This window comes from Syngnathoides biaculeatus, chromosome 11, assembly GCF_019802595.1.
Source record: "Syngnathoides biaculeatus isolate LvHL_M chromosome 11, ASM1980259v1, whole genome shotgun sequence".
NCBI lineage: Eukaryota > Metazoa > Chordata > Actinopteri > Syngnathiformes > Syngnathidae > Syngnathoides > Syngnathoides biaculeatus.
In genome coordinates, this window is record NC_084650.1 from 12,208,350 (window position 1) to 12,232,396 (window position 24,047).

A 24,047-nucleotide genomic window follows, 5' to 3' on the forward strand; every position below is an offset into this window, starting at 1 on the left:
TTTTAGAAGTGACAACTAGTTCCTTGAGCCGCTGAAGACGCGCACATGCACAGGTTCCACTGGATTTTTTTTTAAGGAAGTCAGAAAAACATCCCCCCTTTTGGGGCATATCTGAGGCCAAAACCCAAAACACAAGACGTTTTCAACAAGTTTAGCAGTAGTCTCTCGCGTTCTACCTCCTGGAAGTCACCTGATAATCTTGTTAAAAGTCCAAGTTGATCTATAAAACCACTTTGATTCTTTTTGTATACACGGCCCTTAAAACAGAATTCCCGTAATTTCCGGCCTACAAGCCGTGACTTTTTTTCCCCTCTCACGCTTTCAACCCTCCAGTTTATGCAGGTGATGCGGCTAATTTGTGCATTTTTCCTCACGGCCGCAAGGGGGTTACTCGAGTGGAAAAGATAAGAATGAGAACGGTGGAATATATGTGCCGAGGAAGTGACTTTTCCCAGCCCTGTTAGCACTGTGCTAGCGTGTTGCTGTTGTGTTACTGGCGTGTCTCGGTGATATTTACCGGTAAGTTTTATTTTAACCGCCCCTGTTAGCGTTAGCGCTAGCGTTAAACTCTTTCTGTGTACCTTCAACGTGGGAACTCGTGGCTAAATGGTATTTCCTTTACAAATGTACTCGATGAGGCTTGTAACTAGGTGCGCTATGTAGGCTGCGAGTTACGGTATTTGGGGGGGGGGGGGGGGGGGGCAAACAGTCCAAACCTTGTGACACAAATATGAAATGTTTGAAGGAGAGAAAGCGGCAAGGTCCACATGAAAGAATCTCACCTGACAGGGCCTCTATAGCCTGACTGGAGGAATGCAGAGAGTTCACTGGGCTTCCTTTGGTCCCGTCCGGCCCGTCGAGATTGATCAGGACCGGATTGCAGTCGTCGGCCTCGATGAGGGGGTGAGTCTTGGAATGGACGTTGCGATCCATGAGCTCCTCGAAGCTCCACTGGTTGGACTTGCCGCCCACGCCCGACACCAGCTCCACGTTGGCCGAGTCCTGCTCGTTCAGGAACTCCGAGCCCTCCACCAGACGGCCCTTTGAAACTGGACTGGAGGGGGGAAGGCCAGTGTGAATGATTTCAATCAACCCCCCCAAAAAAAGGAATTAAATCCATGGGGAAATATATAAACCTTACTTGCATTCAATTTCATAAATCCACTGCCTGCACAGCTTAAGTGAATGCGAGCTCTCTAATCATTGTAATATAATAAATATGTAATCTTGTGGAACGAGACGACTGCTGATTCTGGCCTGCGTGGGATGTGGCAAATGTCAACACTGCTGCGGTTCAAATACCAAACTTGGATTTTTGATCAAGATTAGTGTTGTGCTTAAACTACACACCCTGAATGATAATTTTTAGTCGCATGTGAACATTTTACAGATGTCCTACCTGACTGCCTGAGTCTCGTCTGGGGCGTTGTTGTTCTCCTTGTCGTCCGTTTCTTCTCTCCCATTCGGGCAGCCGAGGGGTTCTTCTCTTTGTGCCACGTCGTCGCCGCAGTTGTGCCTCTCCATGGCGACATCGCCCATCTCACTTTCACCTTTTAAGGAAAACAGATATATGCTCACCCTTCTTTTTTTTCAACTGATCCAAATTATGGACGTGCAGCCAAAAACAAAGCAATAGAAAAAAAATAAAGAAAAATACAATACAAATATGACTCTGTCCTGTACGCTGTATTGTTGGAAACAAGAAGTAGCCAGAACCCTTTTCAATCCTATGAGTCAAAAACAATTACATAAACTAAATAATCCAACAGGAAGCGTCATCTGCATTTCAACTTTACATATATTTAACACTTCAAATTTGTGCTAAATTGATAACTTCCTTCCCTTTTTTGAAACAAATGTAAAATGCAACACAACACCATCAAAACCTCATCCCAACCATGAAATATGAGAGTGACGTCATAGTTTTGGACGGCTTTGGTACCTCAGGACCGGGATGCGGTGCGATCATCCTCGGACACATGAAATGTTTGTCAAGACGCTGTTGCGTGAGAATTTACTGTTTGCCAGTTGAATTAATGAGCATCTGTTGTTTCTAGCCTTGAGGTTCTGGTTGATAAACAGCAATATCTGTACTTTTTTGCAGCTTTTAAAGAGTGAGTTAGTGTGGTCCAGATAACCACATTCATGAATGGCCTTTACTGCTTTCTTTTTTTTGTGTGTGTGAATTTTGGATACCACAGAGCAGTAGTTCGGAGAACATACATTTTGCGTCAAAGCTCATCGGGTCCATTCCATCTTCGTTGTCCTCCTGGTCCTTGTCGTCATCTCTCTGGACAAGAGTGACGAAAAACTTGTTCATGACTCTGTTTTTTTTTTTTTTTTTTGCACATCAGTAACAGAAATAAACTTAAATAAATAAATTTGCTGACCTTAAAGTCATTTCCGTCTCCTTTTCTCGTCCTTTTCATTATTTCTTCAATTCTCTGCAATAAGATCCCAAAATGATTTCCAATTTATTTTAATGATGATCAGTGGTAATTACCTTCTTCCTCTCCATACGCTCTTGCTGATTCTGCTGCATGATGCGGTCGCGCTCCTGGCGGACCCTCTCCGCTTCCTCCAGGGCCTTGGCCTCGGCCTCCTCCCGCTCCTTCTGCAGCTCCGCCTGCTTGAGGGCCTCCTCAGCCTCCAGTCTCTCTCGCTCTTCCTCCGCTCTTTGGGCCTCCTCTGCTTCCTTGATTTTTCTCTCCTCCGCCAGCTTCTTCTCCTCCTCTTCCCGCTTCAGTCGAGCCTCCTCTGCTTGGCGGTCTTCCTCCTCTTTCCTGAGCCTGCAAGAACAATCAAAAAGGCTTCACCTTTCACTTTGATACTGACGCTTTTGATAGAGGAAGAGAACATCTGCATTGACGGTTCTCCTCGTGAGGAAGTATTGAACGCGCTCACCTCTCCTCTTCCTCACGCTGTATCCTGAGTTGTTCATCTTTCTCCTTCTGCTCGCGCATTTGTCTGCGGTGCTCCGCCAAGAGCTTGGCGGCCTCAGCAGCAGAATTAGTTCCCGTCTTGAACTCTAACAGGCAGGGATGACAAAATCCAGGAAATACTTTACATTGTTACGTTAATATTGTGGTTTGAGGTCAATTAAATTCTATTGTTCTTGCACCAAATCACAACAGAAGTTGTCTCTGGGTATTTTAGCCATGGAGCAGGTTGAAGACAACACTTCCCCCCTCATTGAAAGACAAACAGAACCCAACATGAGCAAGCACCAAGAAACTGAGCAAAGGAAAACCTCCCTGTTGGGAAGAAACCTCAAGCAGACCCCACAAGCAGTGTGGGGCGGCGGCGTGCTTCAGCCGGTTGAGTTAAGAGAGTAGACGAGAGACAGACAGATCAGATAAATCAAGTGTTTTCCAACATGTGTGAGCCTAGGAACCAATTTTACATGAGGAAAATCTCCTGACACACCTCCAAATAAAAACGTCACACAAATTTGATGTAATGAAATAATGAAGAGCTTGACTCAATTTATTCATAGATGTACCCAAGTGTGAAATTTGGGTTCATTGAGTTGAACAAAAAACTATCATTTTCTTAAAAACGACAACGGGTACACAGATTAATTGTACCTTCTGCAATCTTTTTACGGTTTAGGCTGTTATTTTCCATTGCTAGCAAAAAAGTGAAATATGATATACTCCCATTGCAAATCTGAAGATTGCTCACAGGACACTTGGGCTATGGGATTTAATCAATAAATCATTTTCTAGGGGTGATATCCATTTTTCCCTCACCAAGAAAACAATTTCCCTTGGTGGCCTCTTTCTCTTTCGTTTGCACCGATGACATGGAAGGGACCAGAGAGGGCTTAGCATACCAAACGGAGCAATGACAATAAAAATCTTCTCTACAGATTTAGAGCCATTCATATATATATATATATATTGCTCCTGCATCTCTTTCTGACCTCACCTAATCCCACAGAGACTCTCAGGTTTTGCCTCGCCCATCGGCCTCATCATCCCTTCAGCCCATCTGTCCAACATGAGGTCAAGAAATCGTCAGTCGATCTGCTCCTTGCCTTTGGAACTCCCTCCTCGACGTCAGGAACATGGACTCGTTATCTAATTTCAATCTCACTTGAACTTTCATTTATTTTTTTAAAAATATATGCGTAATCATTTATTCCTGTCCCTACTTTTACTTTCTGTCATTCCTGGCGGCAGTCTGTTCCAAAATGTTCATTTAAATCTACATATTTGTTGACTGACAGGTGTTCCATTTGTTCACTGTGTATTTGTGTTTTAACAATTTTTAAATGTGGTGACGTTGAGTGACTTGAAAGACTCCTTCATTAAAAAAAATATTTTAATATTATTATTATTAGTGACAGAGCTATAACTTTCCAACACGAAGCCTATCTAATTTCATTTGCCTCGGCCACGGTTACTCAGATAATCAAATTTTGGGAAACATTTGCTATATTTCAGGGTAGATTCTATCCAGATGGGGGCAGCATCGACAACCCTAATGTGGGACACCAAGTGAGAGCAGCTGGGATTTGATAAAGCTGCTGCAACACAAGACACAAACAAAAGCACAGACCAGAGGGAGAGTAGGCCAGCGATCAGGAACAAAGCTAGTGTTGTGTTGAATATCAAGACCAATAAGAAGAGGGTTGTATGCTTCTGGTTTAGTGATGACATGATTAAAAACTGTTTGAAAGGAGGTTCCAACTATTCATTACAGAATTATGAAACATGTTCACAAAATGGGGTGAGGGTGGGGGCAAAAAAATAAAGTAAAAACAAAACCACTGACCAACACCCCCCCCCCCCCCATCCTCTAGTTATCGTTCCAAGATGCTCACCGTCTTTCTCTTTGGATTTGCTAGAGTCCGAGGACTGCGGCGACCCAGTCTGTCCAGGTAACAACAGGTCCTTGGGGCGGGAGTCCCTTTTTCGCAGGGTTGGGGGCCCTGGAGGGGTAAGGGCTGGTTTCTGGATCGGAGGAGGTTTCGCTGACGTGGGCTGAGGGGACGGGGGATGCTGTTTCATCGCAGGGGAGGATGGGCGTGCCTTGGAATTTTGCCTGTCAGAAACAAATTATGTTCATCAAAGTCCAAAAAGTGAAAATACATCTTGAGTGAGAAGTGGTGTTAACGATCTTGTCAAATTTTAATGATTAAAAAAAAAAACAATAATAATTGACAAGTATAGATAATGAGGCTGAAAAAAAAAAAAAAAAAAAATCTAGCCACTCTCTGCACTGACTGCTGAAACAAAGCTTTTAATCCAATACCATTTGCACACCTTGGGAAAAGGGATGCTACTCTATCTAACACTGTTCTTATGCCTATACATATTACATGTTTGAGTCACAAAAATATATCTTTTTATATCTATCATGGGGCTTTGCCACGGCGTAACAACCTGTCGCTCAAGCCAACTGCATTAGTTTTCTCTGAGAAGGTGAGCTGAAACATTTGGGGTCTTACTTTGATGCTGCTGGGGAAGGAGGCCTCTTTGGAGACGGTTTCGGGGCAGGGGATGGCGAGCGGTTGCGTCCCATGGGAATGGAAGGAGAGGGCGGGCGTTGCCTCCCAGGCGAGGTAAACGTTTTTTCCTGCTTGGCCTGTATCCACCCCACACACATACACACAGAGATGGGACAGAGGTGAAAAATTAATTCATGACGAGTAGGACGACATCATTACCTACCGCACAGACACCTATCTTTGCGAGATATTTGCCACGAAAGGGTTTATGACGAGTCTGCTCTCGTAATCGGTTTGAAACAAGGCGTTAACTGTAAAATGAAGCCGTTGAAAACACAAAGACGACCTGCAAACCTAAAAACTTTCCTTAAGACATGGGTCGATACAAAGAAACTTGAACATAGTACACAGAGAGACCATTTAAAAGGAGCATTATACAACGCTAACCGCAAGGTTATAAATCTCTACACCGATACGTGAACGGAAGCAAAGACAAAGAGATGGAAAGTCAACCGGTCCCAGGCTTTAGGGTGTAGTCTACTTTGCATGACCCAATCTGTCCATAATCAGGCCACCGGTTTGTCTGAAATCATTTCAACGAGTCCTTTCACTGGCTCAGAGCGCAGAATGAGAGGTTATGTCGGATGGAGCAGCGGGTGACGACAGCGAGACGTCGCCTCCGAGTGCCGGGAGATAACATTGTGCCGAGGGGGGAGGGAGGGGTGGGGCGCAACAGCAGGAAATAAAAGTTCTCTGTCGTTTGTGTGTAGCTGAAGCACTTTGACTGGCAAATGTCAACCACGTATCTACTTTCAATTTGGATAAAAGTTATATGAGTAGGACTGGCTCAGGCTTGTCCTGAACCGTCCCAGCGTAGTTAATCTTGTCCAGGCCCAAAACTGTACTGAGGCATTTTCGCATGATGCTTTGCTCTCTCCTTCCACCTGCCCAATTATTATTTTTCCATTATGCTGTGCATCAATCCCATTTTTTCCCCTCTTTCCCTTGAAGTTATTGCTGCTTCTGATTCCAGATGCAGAGTAACTTAATGACCTTAATCAACTGGGGGATTTATTTATTATAAAAGGAAGTTTGGACATCCATGTTCAGATTAGCTGACACCACATTGACGTAATATTGTAACCTAATTACAGTGAAGAAAATAAGTATTTGAACACCCTGCTATATTGCAAGTACTCCCACTAAGAAATCATGGAGGGGTCCGAAATTTTCATTGCAAGAACACCATCCCTACTGTGAAGCATGGGGGTGGTAGCATCATGCTTTGGGGATGTTTTTCTGCACATGGGACAGGACTGTATTAAGGAGAAAATGACCCCAGCCATGTATTGGGAGAGTTTGGGGAACAATCTCTTTCCCTCAGTCAGAGCATTGAAGATGGGTCGTGGCTGGGTCTTTCAATATGACAATGACCCGAAGCACACAGCCAGGAAAACCAAGGAGCGGCTCCGTAAGAATCATATCAAGATTCTGGCGTGGCCTAGCCAGTCTCCAGACCTAAACCCAAGAGAACATCTTGGGAGGGAGCTGAAAATCCGTGTTTCTCAGCGACAGCCCGGAAACCTGTCTGATCTAGAGAAGATCTGTGTAGAGGATTGGCCCAAAATCCCTCTTGCAGTGTGTGCAAACCTGGTGAACAACTACTGGAAACGTTTGACCTCTGTAATTCCAAACAAAGGCTACTGCACCAAATAACATTGGTTTTCTCAGGTCTCTGGTTCAAGTACTTATTTGCAGCAGTATCACACAAATAAATCGTTAAAAAAAAAAAAAAAAAAAAAATCATACATTGTGATTTCTGGATTTTTTTTTTTTAGATTATCTCTCTCACAGTGAACATGCACCTACGATGAAAATTTCAGACCCCTCCATGATTTCTAAGTGGGAGAACTTGCAATATAGCAGGGTGTTCAAATACTTATTTCCTTCACTGTAACTCAGCAGTGCTTTAGGTGGTTGCAGCAAAAATCACCCTCCATTTGACCTCAATCGAGTCAATACTCGATTGAAAACTATCTATCTTATCCTATTTAGGGTCGCAAGATACTGGAGCCTACTCCAGCTGACTTTAGGCGAAAGGTGGACTACTTCCTTAATTGGACGCCAGTCAGTCGCAAGGCATGCGCCCTAAATCAAAATGGCGGCTGTTGTAAACAACGCAAGCGGCAGCATTACCATTCTTGTCAGGATAAACTAAGTAGTAAGTTGTGCTTTTATTTTTCCCCACTTTGAAGGCAAAATATGCCCCGTATATGTCGCACTATAAGGCTCGACATTACGTTGGAATTTTGTGGCGTGCGTAACAAGACATGCGCTCACCAGTGAAGGGTCGAGGGCTCCGTCTGCCGACACGGAGGTGGTCATGCCGTTCTTCTGCCGGTCGATGCTGCGGCTCCGCAATGGCCCACGTGGCGGGTGCAGAATCGCGGCGGAGGCTGAGCGAGGACACAGGTGACACTCTGGTAAAGGACACAGTCATCGGCAGGGCCAGGGAAGCACAACCAGCGGGGAGGGTGATAAGCAGGCCGCGTTGGCCAGCGAAGCAGCAAAGAACCAAAAGTTGCAAAAGGGGGAAAAAAAAAGGGGGGGGGTAGAAGAAAACTAATTAGAAATGAGAGGAGATAACGAGAAGAAGGAAATGAGGACAAGTGATGATTGAAAGGCAGGAAATTTATTTTCAAGGGGGGAAAAATTATTTTGTTAGACGTGGCACTGTATAGCAGGCAACAGTTTCAAATCAGTGTTCGTGAGGGACAGAGGACAACAACCTCAAAATATGGGTCACTTTATGGACAATTAAAACAGAAAGCAAAAGCAAACTAACACCACATTTCCAGTATTAGAATATTAGCGTGCAATAAAAATGCACTCACAAATAGTCGGTATGGGTCAATACAGCTCAAAGTCAAACAGGAACAGGTACTGTATACACAAGTACTTTGAGATACAGATTGAATTTGTCACGTGACCATGCTCGTAACTCAAAACACTCGGATCTCAAATCTTTCCTCATTGAAATGAATGTAATGGAATCCTTGTGTGTGTACCAGGACGTTTTCTATTTACTTTGGTGAGAACAGCCTGAAGCTTCTCTTTTTTGAAGAAATGTTTACCATCTGCCATACTGCTGTTCATGGAGAAGTGAGTTGAGTTGGAAGTCGGGTCACTCGCATTTCAATGTACAATTTTACTCAGCGCGGTGAAAAAATTGTAAAGGCTGCCATTGATTTACGGTTTTAGAGATGCATTTAGATTGACCTCTCACACTAATCTGTTTTATTTAAACCTAAGTGGCAGGAAACCCTACTTAACGTCTTGTTAACACCTGTATTTATCCCACGAGTTATCATTTTACACTGTCGTCAACGTGCGAGAACATCAGCAAACGACGTTGACCTGTAATATAAATCGCACAAGACGAGACAACGAAGAGCAAATTCTACTAATCTTTGATGTCGATGCTTGGTAGACAATTGATGTCAGTCTGAAAGTTTTCATCTGTGGCGAACAGGACATCTTGTTGACGGCCGACTATGGCCGTGTTGTGTCGGGAACTGAGGGATTAGCCACGATAATCCAGCAACCTCGAGGACTCTCGCTTGCCAGAGCTCAGTCATCAAGTGTCTTGCATCCTATGACGAGCCTGAGATGCTTCCTGTCCACTGTGCCTTTGCTACTGCTGCTGCAACTACTGCAGATGGCTCATGTTTCCACTGGGGCCAGGGCTCACAATCCAGAACTGCTAATGGGTGTCCGATGGCTGCTCAATAAACGCCACACCCTAAAACCCGCGTCTTTTGCAGATATGAGGGGAATAAAGTGGTCTTCTAGAACAATACAACATTAACTGATTTTATGTGCATGTAATTACACATAATAAATTACTCGGTGGTTTTAATGGAGAGACAAGGATATTTTTGGGGAAAAAAAAATCCACCTGGTGCCACCAGGTCTTTGATCTTGGTGCCAGAACACCTTTTAGCAGCACAACGGCTTCATTCTGACACAGGAACAAGTAAGCAGCTTAGAGAAAATCTCCCAACCTGTACCCGGAAGCTCCTCAGATGCAGAGAAATGCTGCGAGTCACGGTGGGCTTGAAAGGCTAAAGGCGACGACTGACTGCTGCCAATTTTATCACTTGGTGAGAACACGTGAGCTGGACCCGTGTTGGACCATATTTACAGAAGAATTAAGTTCGCTCACATGATTCTGCTTTGCTGGAAATATTTATGGGTCATACAAAATATTACATACAAACTGTTTTAAGGTTAATGCTATGTTGCCTCCAATATTTAAAAATACAGCATTAGCTTTATCGTGCACTGTATAGTCTGTTCTTTCATCCTGGATCAGGCTGTGCCAAGATGGAATTTGAAAATTATACATACCATCTCATCCTGCACCTTCTACTTTGACTCCAGACCAGACCTTTCCCACTCGGAAAAGAGAAAATCTCGTCCAGTTTAACCACTTTTTCTTCAATTATTCACATACTCTGACAGTCATTGCATCTTAAAACAACTGCATTTCTTTTTTAACTTTCTCCATTAATAATGAAAGTAAAGATAAGCAGCATGCCTAACTCGTCTTTGCTCAACGTTGCCCGGACTACCTAAAGCAGTGGTGGTGGACACTGTCGTTATAAAAATACATTGATGGGCTGCGTAAGTACTCTAACATTTGTAATTATCAGTGTACGTCTTTAAGAGCAGTGGACGGGTCGAAAATAAACTAAGTAAAAGAGAGTGTGGCGGAGCAGTGGTCCTTGTTAGAGAAAGTTCCGTGTGCTGCCTAAAAGAAACCAGTGGCTTCTTCTTTTTTACAGTACGTATGTGAATTGTGCCATTGGATGTAACATCCAGTCATCCCTCACTGATTGAATCACATCGCAAAATGCCACAAAATGAATAGCTGTATGTTATACTTTCAATTTGCATTGGATTATTATTTTTTTGTGCGCAACGCAGAATATCTGCGAAGAGACGGCATCAGCGGTGCACAATTGTGCGCGCGCGCAGTTTCGAGGGAACATTGGCTGACGTCTTTTGTTTTTTTTTGGGCACGCCTGGTCGATCACAATCGACGCATTGAGCACCCCTGCTGTAGAGTATAACATTGATAAACGTCCTTGTCAGTATGCTGCCAGCCATGCTCTAAGTCGTACATATGGTATCGGACTTGTCACACGGGGACACCCGGTTCACCAGATACTAGAAAAAGTGCCTCAAACTACGAGTGAAAAAGTGTGAAAAGCAATAGCAGGGGGGCGTCCACAGTTTATCACAGTGCTGACATGGTGATGGTCCAAGGTTACGAGTAGCTTGTCATCACACAGCACAAGAAGGCACGTTCATTTTCACATGGGACAGTATATTTATGGCCTAAACATACTTCTCACATGAATATTTATGATTGTCCAACAGTTATAGCTGGTGATAAAACGACAAGACATTCCACTTTGTGTACAAACTCAGGTTACGTCATCTTAAACTGAAGACCCCTTGTAAGTACCGTTCAACGTTAGAGGGGCTTCAGTAAGAGAAGCAAGAAACCTTCCACTGTCAGGTTCAACTTTGCGAAGGGATTACCTGGAGCATCCGTTCCTTCGGGGGAAAGGGCGGCAGCGCTCTTGCTCCTAGCTAGTGAAGCCTGGGTGGGAGTGAGCAGGCGACTAACGACCCCTCCGTCCGCAGTGCATGTCGCTTGCTTGCGAGCTACACGGTGAGCCCACGGAAAAATGAAAGCCCCAAAAAGAAGAGAACAAAAAAAGGAGAAGGGGAGAGAGACGAGGGGTGGGGGTGAGAAGAGCAGCCAAGAATGGCACAGACAAAAGGGAGGAGAGGGGAAAGTGGGGATGGGGTGTCAGTTAGATAAGTCACCCTGTGATTTAACCATCAAGAGAGAATCAACAACATCCATCAAAAAGGTTGAATCTCAATATTCTCACAGAGCTTCTCACTTCCGCTGTTAGTCACTGAAATCATTTCACGAGAATAACAAGCCAGTGATGCTATGGAAGACTACTGAGACAAACCACAGATTGTCTATGTTGAATCACTCGACAATTTGGCCAAATCAGCGGTTCCTCAAGCCAGTGGGAGGTGTGCTGACGGGGAAGAGAAAACACCGGACCGTTAGTGAACGACAAAAGAAAAGTAAAAGCAAGAAGGACAGCGAGTGTTATGATCTGAGTTTCGACTGTGAAAACACCTCCAAGGTGTCCACATCTAACTGCGCTGGACAGTAACTTTTGGGCAAGGTGATTTCACAGCTGAAACAAGGAGCTGTTGCATCAGTTAACTGAGATAACAGGCGTTTGTCGCCACTTGTGTGACAAAAGAAAAAAAAAAAAAAAAAAAATCACACGAGAGTTAAAGAGTTTCGATTGTCGATGGTTTTCACAAAATTGGACTCTCTCCTCAAGTCACGGTAAAGTTTCTTAGTAAGGCCATATCTGCTACTGAGAGATGCTATTTACATTTTAAGTGGCAAGGGCCGCTGCTGCTACTACGCATCAGGGTATTAGGAGGCTAAAAGAACAGGTGATAAGGACTAGAGTGGCACTTAATAGTGTGCAGCTCGCCAGGTCCAGCCATCCTAATTCGGATCAAGCACCAAACTGTATGTCCTGCATGTACCAGGGTTAAAGTCAGCAAAGATACTTCCTCAACACAATCCACCTGATAAATGACGTGACATCCATCTCTAATAAAAAAAAAATAATAATAATAATTGCGCAATCCTGCGAAGAAACAAATGTGAAATACAAAAAGGCATCATTTCGGTCACAGCGTGTTCCCTCAGTACAGAGTCTAACGGACAAACAAAAGCTATGGTGATTAATACACAGACTGCACCCTTGAAAGGATTTGGGTGCTCTTGTGGGAGCTATGATGGGATGGCACTGATGCACAAGCACAACGGCTTAAATCCAGCTATGAAGACATCATCTGTGGGAGGGCAGAACACAGTCGACAGTGTGACAAACAAAAACAACGCATACTGTTAGTGTGGACATACAACAAGATCATTGGCTTGAGTTGACAAACGTAAAAACGACGACAAGCGATGTGTTAGTCGCCACTGAGGGCGGTGCAAGAGAATCCGATGGAAAAGGCAAGCGTATAATGTGAGTGGCAAATCACAAACAGGAGCATGTTGAAAATATGAGCAGTTGCCAAAAATGTTATTCAGCATAGTGCGTCAGTCAGTTTTGGGGGGACATAGACACAAGGTGTTAAGACCCAAAAAAAAAAAAAAAAAAAAAATCATGTAGGTCCGATTAAACCACCCCATAAAAAAAGACCAATGAAGATATATCCCCGCAAAACCTCTTCCAGATTCTAAATGAGCAAGCCGTTAATGTCAGTGCATCATGCCTTTTATTCCCCCGCGAAAAAAATGGAAACCAGATGGAAGCATGAAAAAAAGTGATTGAGTGATTGCTCCATGCTAGCCACCTTGATTGTCTGCCGTCCCCTTAGCAGCCTTGGCAGGAGTCTGTGCTCTGCCCACACTTACTCGTGTGAGGGACGAACTCCTTTTCTTCATGGAAGCACCTACGGATGTGAGTGCAAGGTCACATCCGACAAAACACAGGGAGAGAGTCAAAAAAAAAAAAAACAACAAAAAAAAAACAACCCCGCGGAGTGTTTCGAATGGGTCATGTGCAGATATGCTCGGTGTGAGTCAGCAAACATCACGGGAGCAGAGGTCGAACTGGTGATCTTCATCAAAAGTGAGACGTGAACAGAGGCACACATAGGCGCCATTGTAAGACATTCTCAAATCTTAACAGCTGGCCTTTCAAAGCCACCGCCAAACAATAACCCATTAATATACTTAATCATGCATTCCGTAATCGTACAATGTTGCAAATCAGTGATGTTACGGACAACTATTACATGCTTATCTTTACAATGGTTTGTGTTTTTATCTCCTGCTACAGAAATCGAGAAAATGAAATGGATGCAATCCTTCTAATATTGACCAAACGCAGTGATTAGGTAACATGCATGGAGGAGAAGTTAAGTGGAGAAATGCGGTGGTTGCACAAAGTGACGTCTTTGCACCTGTCTGTTCCGCCAGCAGGTTTTTGTTTTCCACCTTAGCAGCACTGTCTTTCCGCGGCAAACGGTTACAAGACACACTCCTGGATTTAAAACCTGAGAGACAATCACGACAACACTTAATGACGACTTCGGCCCCATGAGTACTATTCATAAGGAAACAATGCTCCTTGGATGAAGGGCTTGTTCCGGTTTTGTTCCTAAAAATCAGATTTTAGGACATTTAAAAACAAACCAAGGCTGCAACACTGAAGAAATAAAATCTACACATATTGATAATTAAAATATTGCAATAATTATTATTATTATTATTATTATGTCAGTCACATGGCGCGTCACCCAATTAGTGTGCTGTGTCGGCCTTGAATTGGAGATAATTGTATGTACAAAAAAAAAGCTGTGACATTAAAGCTATTCTAAATTTTACATATTTATTTTTGTCGTTTTTCTACCTCTTTAACTCTATAAAAGGCTTGTTATGATGTAAATCTGTTGATTTGTTGAAGTCAAATGCGTACCATTGATGTATTGAACTCTAGAAATGAGATCTACGATTATATACCATCCATTATCTGAGCAACTTATCCTCACAAGGGTCGTGGCGTGCGGGACCCTATCCAGGCTATCTTCAGGCAGGAGGTAGAGTACACCATAAACCGGTCGCCAGCCAATCGCAGGGCAAATCGAGACGAACGACCAGTCGCACTCGCAATCACACCTAAGGGCAATTTAGAGTCTCCAATTACTGTTGCACATTTTTGGGATGTGGGAGGAAACCGGAGTGCCCGGAGAAAGCCCCCGCAGGCACGGGAGAACATGCCAACTCCACACAGACGGTGCCGGGATTTGAACCCCTGTCCTCATAACTGTGAGGCTGACGCTCTAACCAGTTGCTCCACCGTGCCGCCCACTATTGTATACTTCATGTAAGCCTTCTATGAAGCATGTAAGGTTCCTGTTGTGCCCTACACAACTTCCAACGACAACCATATCAGGTTTTTAAAAAGAAGAAGAATGTCGCAACAGAACTATATGAAAAATAATTACCCTTCAGAAAATAGGAAGAACATATGCCTGTGAGTTTTGTGATATTATCTGTATGCGTATGCTGCTGCAGTGTTTGTGTCGTGTGATTATTCATTTAGAGCTATAAGAATTGTTACTACGGGTGCTAGTTTGTCAATGGGATTTTTGTTGATGATTGTTAGGAATGTGCTAAGGGCTGCATGCACTACACTAATAAAGAACATGAAAATAAATAATTTATGGTATCGGGTAGTTCATCCTGCTCAATACCAGGTAGATTTGTCAGTGTAGATTGTCAGTCATCCAGGTCATCTTAACCACAAATGTTGAACCAAGGAAGGAACCTAACCTAAAAAGGAACTAGCGCTAACAGCCATTTTCCAAGCCGCTTATCCTCAGAACGGTCACGGGAGTGCTAGAATTTATCCAAAAACAACATACAAAATGACATGGAGAGCTGGATTTGCACTGCAGGCCTCAAGTTGAACAGCATTCTAAAATATAAAATAGTGATTTCCAACCATTGTAAAGCCAAGGTACATATTTTACAACTCAAAGATCTCACAGCAAACCAACGAGCAAAAATGTCACAAAAAGTGGATACATTAATTACTGTATGTAATACCTGTCATCTAATAGAAGAGCATCACTTTTCCTCATTAGCATAAAAAGATGAATAACAATACATTATTTCCCTGAACTCAAATACGTAAAATTTGGTATTTTTCATAGCACATTAATGTCCCCAAGGCACACTGGTTGGGAATCACGGATATAAAACAAAGTACTACTGTGGAGACAAGGGTGGGGTGGGGGAGTTAGAGGGAGGGAGTCTGGGAGGATGAGGCGGAAGGGGTAGTAGGAGAAGACTTACTTTTGTCAGGAGATTTGATGAGGGTAGCGGAGGACGAGGACAGGCGTTTGCTAATGCTAGACTCTGACGGCTGTTTGAGGTTCACCGTGGACGTGGAGCGCTTGTCTACATGTCGGGGAGGAGGAAGGACAAACGAGGGTGGAATTACACTACAAGTAGCTCGGAAGGGAAGTGCACACAGTGGGGGGCTCAACAGGGTGTAGTTCCACTAACAAAGGAAACTTTACGACACTTATACATAGAACTACGGGCCACAATATTAGAACACCTACGGTGGGTAATGAGATCCTGTACAGAATCTATCAAAAAATATCTGCCTTTACTATGATGACATTCAGTTTCATTAACATTCATACGTGTACCGTAATTTCCGGCCTACGGAGCGCACCTGGTTATAAGCCTCACCCATCACATTTGTAAAGGAAATATCATTTGGTATATACATAAGCCCCACCTGTGTATAAGCTGCAGGTACCCACATTTAAATCCCCATTGAAACATGAGATATTTACAAAGAAAGATGGTATGTAGAAAGAGTTTTCAAAGTTTTAGTACCTTAGCTTAGCTTAACAACACGGGAGCACGAGCAGGGCTGTTAAAAAAAAAAAAAAAAAAAAAAAATGCCACGGCAGCTACACAGTAGCAACAATGTAGCACAGCACTAACAGGGCCGGTTAAAAAAAGCCCACCGGTAAAAAACACAGAGATTCGGCAGTAACACAGCGCTAACACTAGCGCAACACTAACAGGGCCAGTTAAAAAAAAAAAAAAAAAAAAAAAAAAAAAGACATACCGGTAAAAGTCCCTTCCTCTGCACACATATTCCACCGGTCTCTCTCTTATCTTTTCCGCTCGAGTGCCCCCTTGCGACCGTTAGAAAAAATGCGCAAATTAGCCGCATCACCGCATAAGCTGCAGGGTTGAAAGCGTGTGAAAAAAATTGTGTCTTATAGGCCGGAAATTACAGTACTGGTTTGGCAATTTTTTTGGGTATGGTTTGCATACACAGAGGTGATTGTAATATTTTGTTTACCTTTTTAACTTTACAAAGGAAGACATTTTGCTACTGGTCTTGTCATGAATCTGTTTAGATTCTTTGTCTTTATGACCTAGTTAAGATTTTCACAACGCACACTTGACAAAAACATTAAATAATGTGTTTCAGTTTAATCCGTAAAAAAAAAAAAAAAAAAAAAAAAAAACATTGTGCCTGCATGTCATGCGGTTAAGCTAATAGAGTAGCCACAACATGGCATGATCTGCATTCAATTTGACATTAGTAGTTCAGCCTTGGATTTCACTGGGCTTCCATGCATCCATCTAAGTAGCCCCAATGAACCGGCCCTGCCCAAAAGTGTGAGTGAGCCCAAGCCCTAAAAGTAAAACAGCAACCCCTGTGAGCAGAATGCACAGACAGAACCGTCAACCGTCTGCGTTAGGCTGTGGAAGAATGTGTGAGGAAGGGAAGATATAGTATAGTATAGTATAGTATAGTATAACCCAAGCCTCCATAGCACCAACGTGTGGCCATGCTAGAGATTTAAACTGGCAGGCATGTCGCAAACAAAACCTTGTTGGTTCCTTGGTGGCTTTTCTGGCACGGCAGGCGAAATTACTTTAGCTACTGGAGAAGAGGCGCCGGCATCAGAGTCTCCTGTGGGGAAAGAAACCTCTCAACGGGGAGCGACAACACAACCGCGAGCTTTGGAGATCTCGCTTCTCGGCACAGTGAGATGAAGGTGAGCCGTGCCCGGGATGCATTCAGCCTTTCTTCATTCACAGTTTCTCACAATAATCAAAGATACTTTTGGATCAGTAGGTTAACTATATGTTTTGCAATGCAGGATGGGGCATTATTTGTATACTACTCCCAAAATGAATGGATATTAGATTTTCGGGTGAAATTTCAGGATCAACATAACCAAAAGTTTTCAATGCACATTTCAAATTGTTCGGTGTTTCAGTCCTTTTGACAAAACTCGCTCTACTCTAACATGGATCTGAAAGGCAAAATTAACAACACGTGTTTGACTCAGCGTGCTGTTCACATTTTTACATCGTGAGAAAGAGAACACCTAACAATTGATCAAAAGTACCTCGCCGATTGCGAGGACTCACTGGGGTTAGTGTCACATTGTCATTCCGACAACGCTACAGAAAAACTGCAAGAGTCACAGAAAGGCATACAAGATGACATTCTTGGAAATTCCAACACCGCTTGTGACTTTTGACCTTCAGCTTCTTGTAAGAAATACCAAATTTCCTAAAAAAAAAAAAAAAAAAGTACTGCGAAGTGTGACATAAATTGAAATAGATGATTCTACCGCCATTACCTGTTCGCCCATCTGAGTCTGCTGACAATCCTCCCCAGGACCATCTCTTCTGCCTCTGGTCGGCCCGTTGGCTTCGCTCTAACGTTCGTCTCATCACTGCCTCGTAATGCTCCTTCCGCATAAACGAAAAGCAGAAGAGCTCTTCTCTATTTGCATTTTGTCAGAGGAATAATCATTCATAAAACAAACATTCCAGACACTCAAGTCTTCCTTGGCTACCTTCTCCTCTTCCTGTTTCTGCTTCCTCTTCTCCTCCACGGCCAGACGCTTCTGCTCCTCCTTCCTTCTCTGCTCCACAGCCTTTTTCTGGCGTTCCTCTAGCTGACGCTCCACTTGCATCTTGGCCTTGCGCTCGCGCTCCATGATCTGAGACTCACGCAAAGCTGACGGCAGGAGAAAAAAATGTAACATTTTACATTTTCATTTAAGATTTTGTATTTTTTAATTTGTATACGTGACAAATTCAGTCCCATTGTGCCAACCATTTCTAAAATTCCAGATATTGCCCGTTCAAGTATAGGTGCTGTTCAGGAAACACAACAAATCGACCATGTAAAAGAATGCCAAAGTAACTGAAGGGTTTGAAACCTCCTCCGGTATGAAAATAGCATAATTTGAGAGTGTCGGGAGGTGTCATGGGACTTTCATGGTCGAGGCAGCTGAATGCGTGCATTCCATCAGTGTTCTGCGGAACAACAAAATGCGCCTGTCAAGACGAAAATGGTTTGGATGGACATTTTTTTTTTTTTTTTTTTTGCAGCTCGACTCAGAGAGTAAAGCTGTTGTCTAAGATTGGAGGGTTGACCGCCGGCTTTTTCCTCTACCAATTGACCAATTCAGCATGCAAATGAACCATTAGTTTTCCTCCCATGGCAAGTAGGTCTGTGACAAAGTTAAGACTGATAAAGACATGCGAGTTAAATTGAAATTTTAAATGCTGCTTCCTTAGCACGACATTTAAGTCTATTTCTAGATGAACACTTAGATAGCTACAAGATAAAATGTTTACAGTAAGATGTCAACTACCCACAAAAACCTGGGGATATTTGGCTTTCAAGAGACAATTACTCAGTGTAAAATGTGCTTAACTTTTAGCGATTAGTGAATAAAAACTTGCATTTTCCATGGCTATGGGAACAGTGTTAGCTTTAGGTAAAAAATCAAATGGATAGTTGTCTGCTTACCTTGTTGCCTGTCTGCCTCCTCTCGTCTCTCCTTTGCTACTCGCAGGCGATCATCAACTCGAAGTGTAGCACCGTCAAGGACTGCAAACGCATCATGTTTTTAAAAATAAAAATAAAAAATAAGCCATGTAGAGCGGGGTGGCTACAATATTGGTTTCTGTGGCGGCAAATTGTTCAGAAATTAGCAATGTGCGTAAGATGCGTTGAGGTGTGGCGTGCTTTACCTGGCCGACAGCCTTGAAGTTTGGCTGCTGTGTTTGCCGGGAGGGCTGGACTCGCAGCCTGGCTGCGCCGCTCTTCGCCTTGGGCCTGCGCAGCTGCAGCTGGATGACGAAACGATTTAAGGTCAATTTAAATGAACGATGTCATATTTTTCGGAGGTAATGTCGTTAAGTCCAAGTTTGACAGGTAAGCAAAGTCATTTTAATAAGTCACTTTCAAAATCACAACTTTTTCTCGTTGTATGACACATTCAAATCTGGAAAAGACATTCTCCGATAGATATAGGACTATTCCTGCAATAAGGCCTTTGGTTACAAACAAAAATAAATAATACAAAAAAAAAAAAATTGTATTTGTGCAGAGATGCCCGATGTGTAATGATAGAGGCATATACAATTATTTAACGACAAAGCAGTGATAGAGAGGCGTAAATAGATTCACTGATACCACTTTTTTCAGAATGAGTACATGTACAACTACTTACAGTGAAGAAAATAAGTATTTGAATACCCTGCTATATTACAAGTTCTCCCACTTGGAAATCATGAAGGGGTCTGAAAATTTTCATCGTAGGTGCATCTCCACTGTGAGAGGGATAATCACGATAGCAGGGTGTTCAAATACTTATTTTCTTCACTGTACATTTGAGTAGCCATTGACAGAAAGCAGAGGCTACTGATAATTTGATAACGCCACTAACTTAAGGCTGAAATTTGTGGTTTATCAAAGACAAAAACAACAACAAAAAATGTTTTAGTCATATGTAATATCAGTATATATGTAGTCATATACACTATCAATTCTCACCGAGTCATCGTCTTAATTTATATTTGCAATTGACTGTATATTACGGAATAGTACAACATCAAATGGCAACATTTTGTGGATTGTCGGTGCTCACGGTGAACTCTGAGTGAGGCAGCCACAGGCAAGCGGGATGCAGGTCCCATCCTTGGTCCTCCAGAAGCTTGGCACATGTCCCTGGTTGACCAAGGAGCGCTCTGAGCTGGCCAACTGAGATTTTTTTTGCTTGTTTGTTTGTTTTTTTTTTACAGTGGTTAGTTTGCCTGTGTGCTTAAATGACAAATCGGTGTTTGCAGAGATCTAATACTTTAGAGAAACTGTGACTTTGCATTCTCTGTCACCTTCCAACATTTCCCATCAAGCATGAGAGGCGAACAAAACTGGTCACTTTAATCATATTAATAGCATTTTCCCATTTGCTAGGAGAAAGTGGTGCATAGCAGACATAGTAGGAAGGAAACCGCACACAATCAAGCTGGATCAGTTTCGTCCTGACTGCATTACTCAGTGGAGCGTTCTCAGCACTATTAAATTGCTGACGAGTAGGCAAATTAGATCTTTTGTCATGTGATATGGAAACAAGATTGCCTCAAACCTCACTCATTCATTCATTCTTTCATTCATTCATTCTTTCATTCATTCACATCCTACTTCACCCATAACAATGTGGTACTTTTTACTGATAACATAATGTCAAAAAATGTTTCTACTTCTTTGGAAAGCATGATGGAGCCGATCAATTAACCGCGTTAAAGACATTTTTTTTTCTTTTATTAAACCTGTCGTGTTTAGCTGTTCAGTGAAGCTAAATCAAGAATCTGTCTGTATTCCTTTTATGGCACAATATTGAAGTCCACCTAATTTTCTTGCTTAAAAGGGTCTAAATATAGTAAATTATATGTCAAACTCCATAAGAGAGAAATAATTGCATATAACTTGAGGACTAAACAAACTCGAGGTTCCAAAATCAATCAACAATATGAACTCATTCACTGATTGTTATTTTTCCAAAATCAGAGTTCCGCATATTGCCAGCCATTTTAGAGGAATTTGGAAGTTTGACAGAATTTTCAAGACGCAGAAAAACACAATATTGTGTTCTGTCAAGGTTAGGAAAAACACCTCTATTTTTATTGCCGTGCTTGAAAACATTACAGGAAAGTTTTCAGTGTAAAATGAAACTTTATATAAGAATAAATAACAGGCAACTGAATTGTCAAGGACAGGTAGAGGTCCGTAGTTGTGCTTCATCATAAGTCAGAATATTACAAAGAACTCGGCAGTTGTCACTTATCTCCCCTTCCAAATTGTGCAGCCTTATCCACACTTAACCATAGAAAAAAAGACGTACGTGACAAATATTCTTCGGCGGAAGTAAGCGGTCGGATTCCAGTTGACGAAACTGCTGAGCACTCCGACATTACGTTCAGTGTAGAGATCAGTGAAACATGAGCCAAGAACTCCCACATACAATAAAAATGCACGCAGCACACTCTCGGCACACCGCATTATCCTTATCCCCAAGGAGAACCGACAGGAAAAGGCAGTTAGCCGTTGTGTGCTAAAAGAGATCGTTTGCTGGAAGAAAACAGCACAAATTCGCCAAGTCGTGCAGGGAAGGTTTTACTTCACAAAGATGAGATCAATAAATGGATGCCAAGCACAATGTTCAACAGAGCAACGGTACCCAAGTGATATGCTAAGTGCGGATGAAAAGCGCGTGACTCACGGCTATTTTAAGACAACACGACGGCCAAGTGCCTTCCAATCAATTCATATTTCCAGTGTAATTCATGGACTGACCACGGTGTACATTTCACTAGGTACACCTGTCGGTACATCAGTGCAATCCCGATGCCATCTAAAACAAAAGCCATTCCTTGCCAATTTGACAGTCAGGGGCGATAAGCATAAATGTTAAAGCTTCACAATACAGCTGCAACTAAAGATGATTTAATAACCAATTAATCTCCCTTTTTTTTGGATTAATCAAAGACTTGGATGAAAAAATTATTTTCCTGCCACTACTCAAAAGCAGGACATTATTTCAGATAGTGCAGAAAATCAACAATCATGAATATTCAAATTATCAACATGATAATTTAGATAGCGCTCGTGCATTTACGTCATCAAATCACATCATTGGCTGGAAGTGCCGGTCAAACAAAGCATTCTTCAATGCTAAGTCGGTCGGAGATAACGCGAAAATACGTCTTATAGCACGACGGCCAGAGTTGTGTCCGATACCGTTAAACATTTAGAAGGTGATAATGAACAAAGGTAGGTGGAAAAATGACAGACATTTGGCATAGAGCACCCATATTTAATTCCGCAGTCGATGTTTTTGCCGATAAGAAAGTGGACTGTTAACCCGCTTCCAGTTGTCGGGGACAACTGGATCTACACGTGTATCTGGTCACTAAGTTGTCGAGATTTACACATAAGAGTTTGAAAGCGTATAAAAGTCTGGACGTATACAAATACTTCGTTGCTGGATCTGTTCTCATTCAAGAATAAATCACACATAGCGATGGAGCCACTTGGATTTTTTCAATACAAATACCAATATTTAAATAAATGACCCCTGGTTTTACACAAACTGGCATTCATACTACGAAAAACATTTAGGACAGGGAGTCGGCTGCTCCGTACACGGAAGCGTATTGCAGCCACATGCACACACACACACACACACACCTGTAAACCTCTACACGACAGACTTATTATTTATTTTTTTTTTTAAATGCGCATTGTAGACAAATGAGTCAAGGTGGTAGTATAAATACTTCCTGGTTATTTGAGATTGACAAGAATAATTCCTACGTAAAATGAAGTGATCGCTAGATAGGCGTGTGTATTTGGTTGGGCACCAGCCATCGCGCTTACTTGCCAAAATCCATCGATCTTTTCAGCTGGTTTGCTATAGAATGATCTCTTTGAATATCTGTCTTGTCTGTTGTGACAACCAACAGCACAACAGGTCTCGGATATTGTAAGTATTCTCCTCCGGTTCAATGTCCCCCACACTGTCGAGCAGTTCTTTTTGACCGGCAATATGGCGCCGTCACATGCACGAGCTCCATAGATGTCGCAAGATGGCCTTCCCGACACACTTCAACAGTTCCTGGGTACCATGGTGCCAGCAGATGTCACAAAAGTGACACTGTCGTTGCTTTGGCCTGAGCAGCTTCTGTTGTGAAAATAAATCATCCAAAAAAAAGTCGAGCGTGAAGACTGTCGCCATGAAGTGAAAATAGACATTCATGTGTTCACTGAAGTGGTCTGATTAGACTGCGGAAGAGGGCCTCAAGAGGGCCAGGTGTGCTCATCGAAAAGAAGAGCCCAATCAGAGAGGACGCATCTCATCTCCAAGTCCCTGATGAGATTTGCATGTATTCAATCAACTCTGGTCACCGCATCAACTCATCCTTCGCAAAACGTGTCAAGGGGAATTTTAAGAGCTGAGCGAGATCTAAGTGACGCTCATTTGTCTGGCCACCGATTTGTCCAGTCTGGCGCTGCGGGTTAATTATGGCAAGCAGCAGCGCCGACCCCCGTGGGGGCTTGCCATTAACTCAGAGAAGAGGAAGCAAGCAAGCCCCCCTGTAAAACGACTGCTCCAATTCTAGCACTAATCAGCCGCTACTTCTCTAAATCGTTCGCAAGATCGCAAGACCTCATCGAGCAGCCTCTGAGATACTCACAGTTAAAGGAAGTGCATAAGGCCGACAGCTTTTTACTCCGGAAATGTCTGGATCTGGGGTTTTCATTATCGCGTGTCTTTTGGTGAGTGAAGTGCACAAAAATAGGTTGGAGGGTAAAAATTTAACAGTTCAGAGTTGAGGTGATCTTGTTCAAAAACTGCACACCGGAGCAAGTTTTGGGGGGATAGGAACTGTTAAGCGCAAGTATACGTATGGCAAGCTGTTTGAGTACTTATTCAACGTGATTGATACTAGGGCCTTTGCTACTCATCTGGTCTTTGGGGGCTATCTGGTGCTCTTGGGTATATTGTTGATATGAATGTACAACGTCATACAGTAGTGGAAAAATGTTAG

General features: G+C 42.8%; 1 protein-coding gene across 16 annotated transcripts in view; it reads right to left on the reverse strand.

Moving 5' to 3' along the window:
- Positions 1-24,047, reverse strand: part of map7d3 (MAP7 domain containing 3) — a 31,912-nt gene that overhangs the window by 3,805 nt on the left and 4,060 nt on the right. Inside the window, exons 2-19 of one of the 16 annotated variants that reach the window (XM_061835713.1) lie at positions 19,188-19,286; positions 18,964-19,044; positions 17,999-18,162; positions 17,780-17,891; positions 17,017-17,100; positions 15,447-15,551; positions 13,550-13,642; positions 12,938-13,036; positions 11,066-11,191; positions 7,796-7,911; positions 5,456-5,592; positions 4,829-5,049; positions 2,905-3,028; positions 2,504-2,789; positions 2,391-2,444; positions 2,224-2,290; positions 1,400-1,550; positions 783-1,054 (exon numbers count right to left, since the gene is read on the reverse strand). In XM_061835713.1, coding sequence (XP_061691697.1) covers positions 783-1,054; positions 1,400-1,550; positions 2,224-2,290; positions 2,391-2,444; positions 2,504-2,789; positions 2,905-3,028; positions 4,829-5,049; positions 5,456-5,592; positions 7,796-7,911; positions 11,066-11,191; positions 12,938-13,036; positions 13,550-13,642; positions 15,447-15,551; positions 17,017-17,100; positions 17,780-17,891; positions 17,999-18,162; positions 18,964-19,044; positions 19,188-19,286 — 2,391 coding nt within the window. Of the gene's footprint in view, positions 1-782; positions 1,055-1,399; positions 1,551-2,223; positions 2,291-2,390; positions 2,445-2,503; positions 2,790-2,904; positions 3,029-4,828; positions 5,050-5,455; positions 5,593-7,795; positions 7,936-11,065; positions 11,192-12,937; positions 13,037-13,549; positions 13,643-15,446; positions 15,552-17,016; positions 17,101-17,779; positions 17,892-17,998; positions 18,163-18,963; positions 19,045-19,187; positions 19,287-24,047 lie in introns of all 16 variants that reach the window. The other 15 variants (XM_061835712.1, XM_061835714.1, XM_061835715.1 and 12 more) reach the window with 15 other exon arrangements.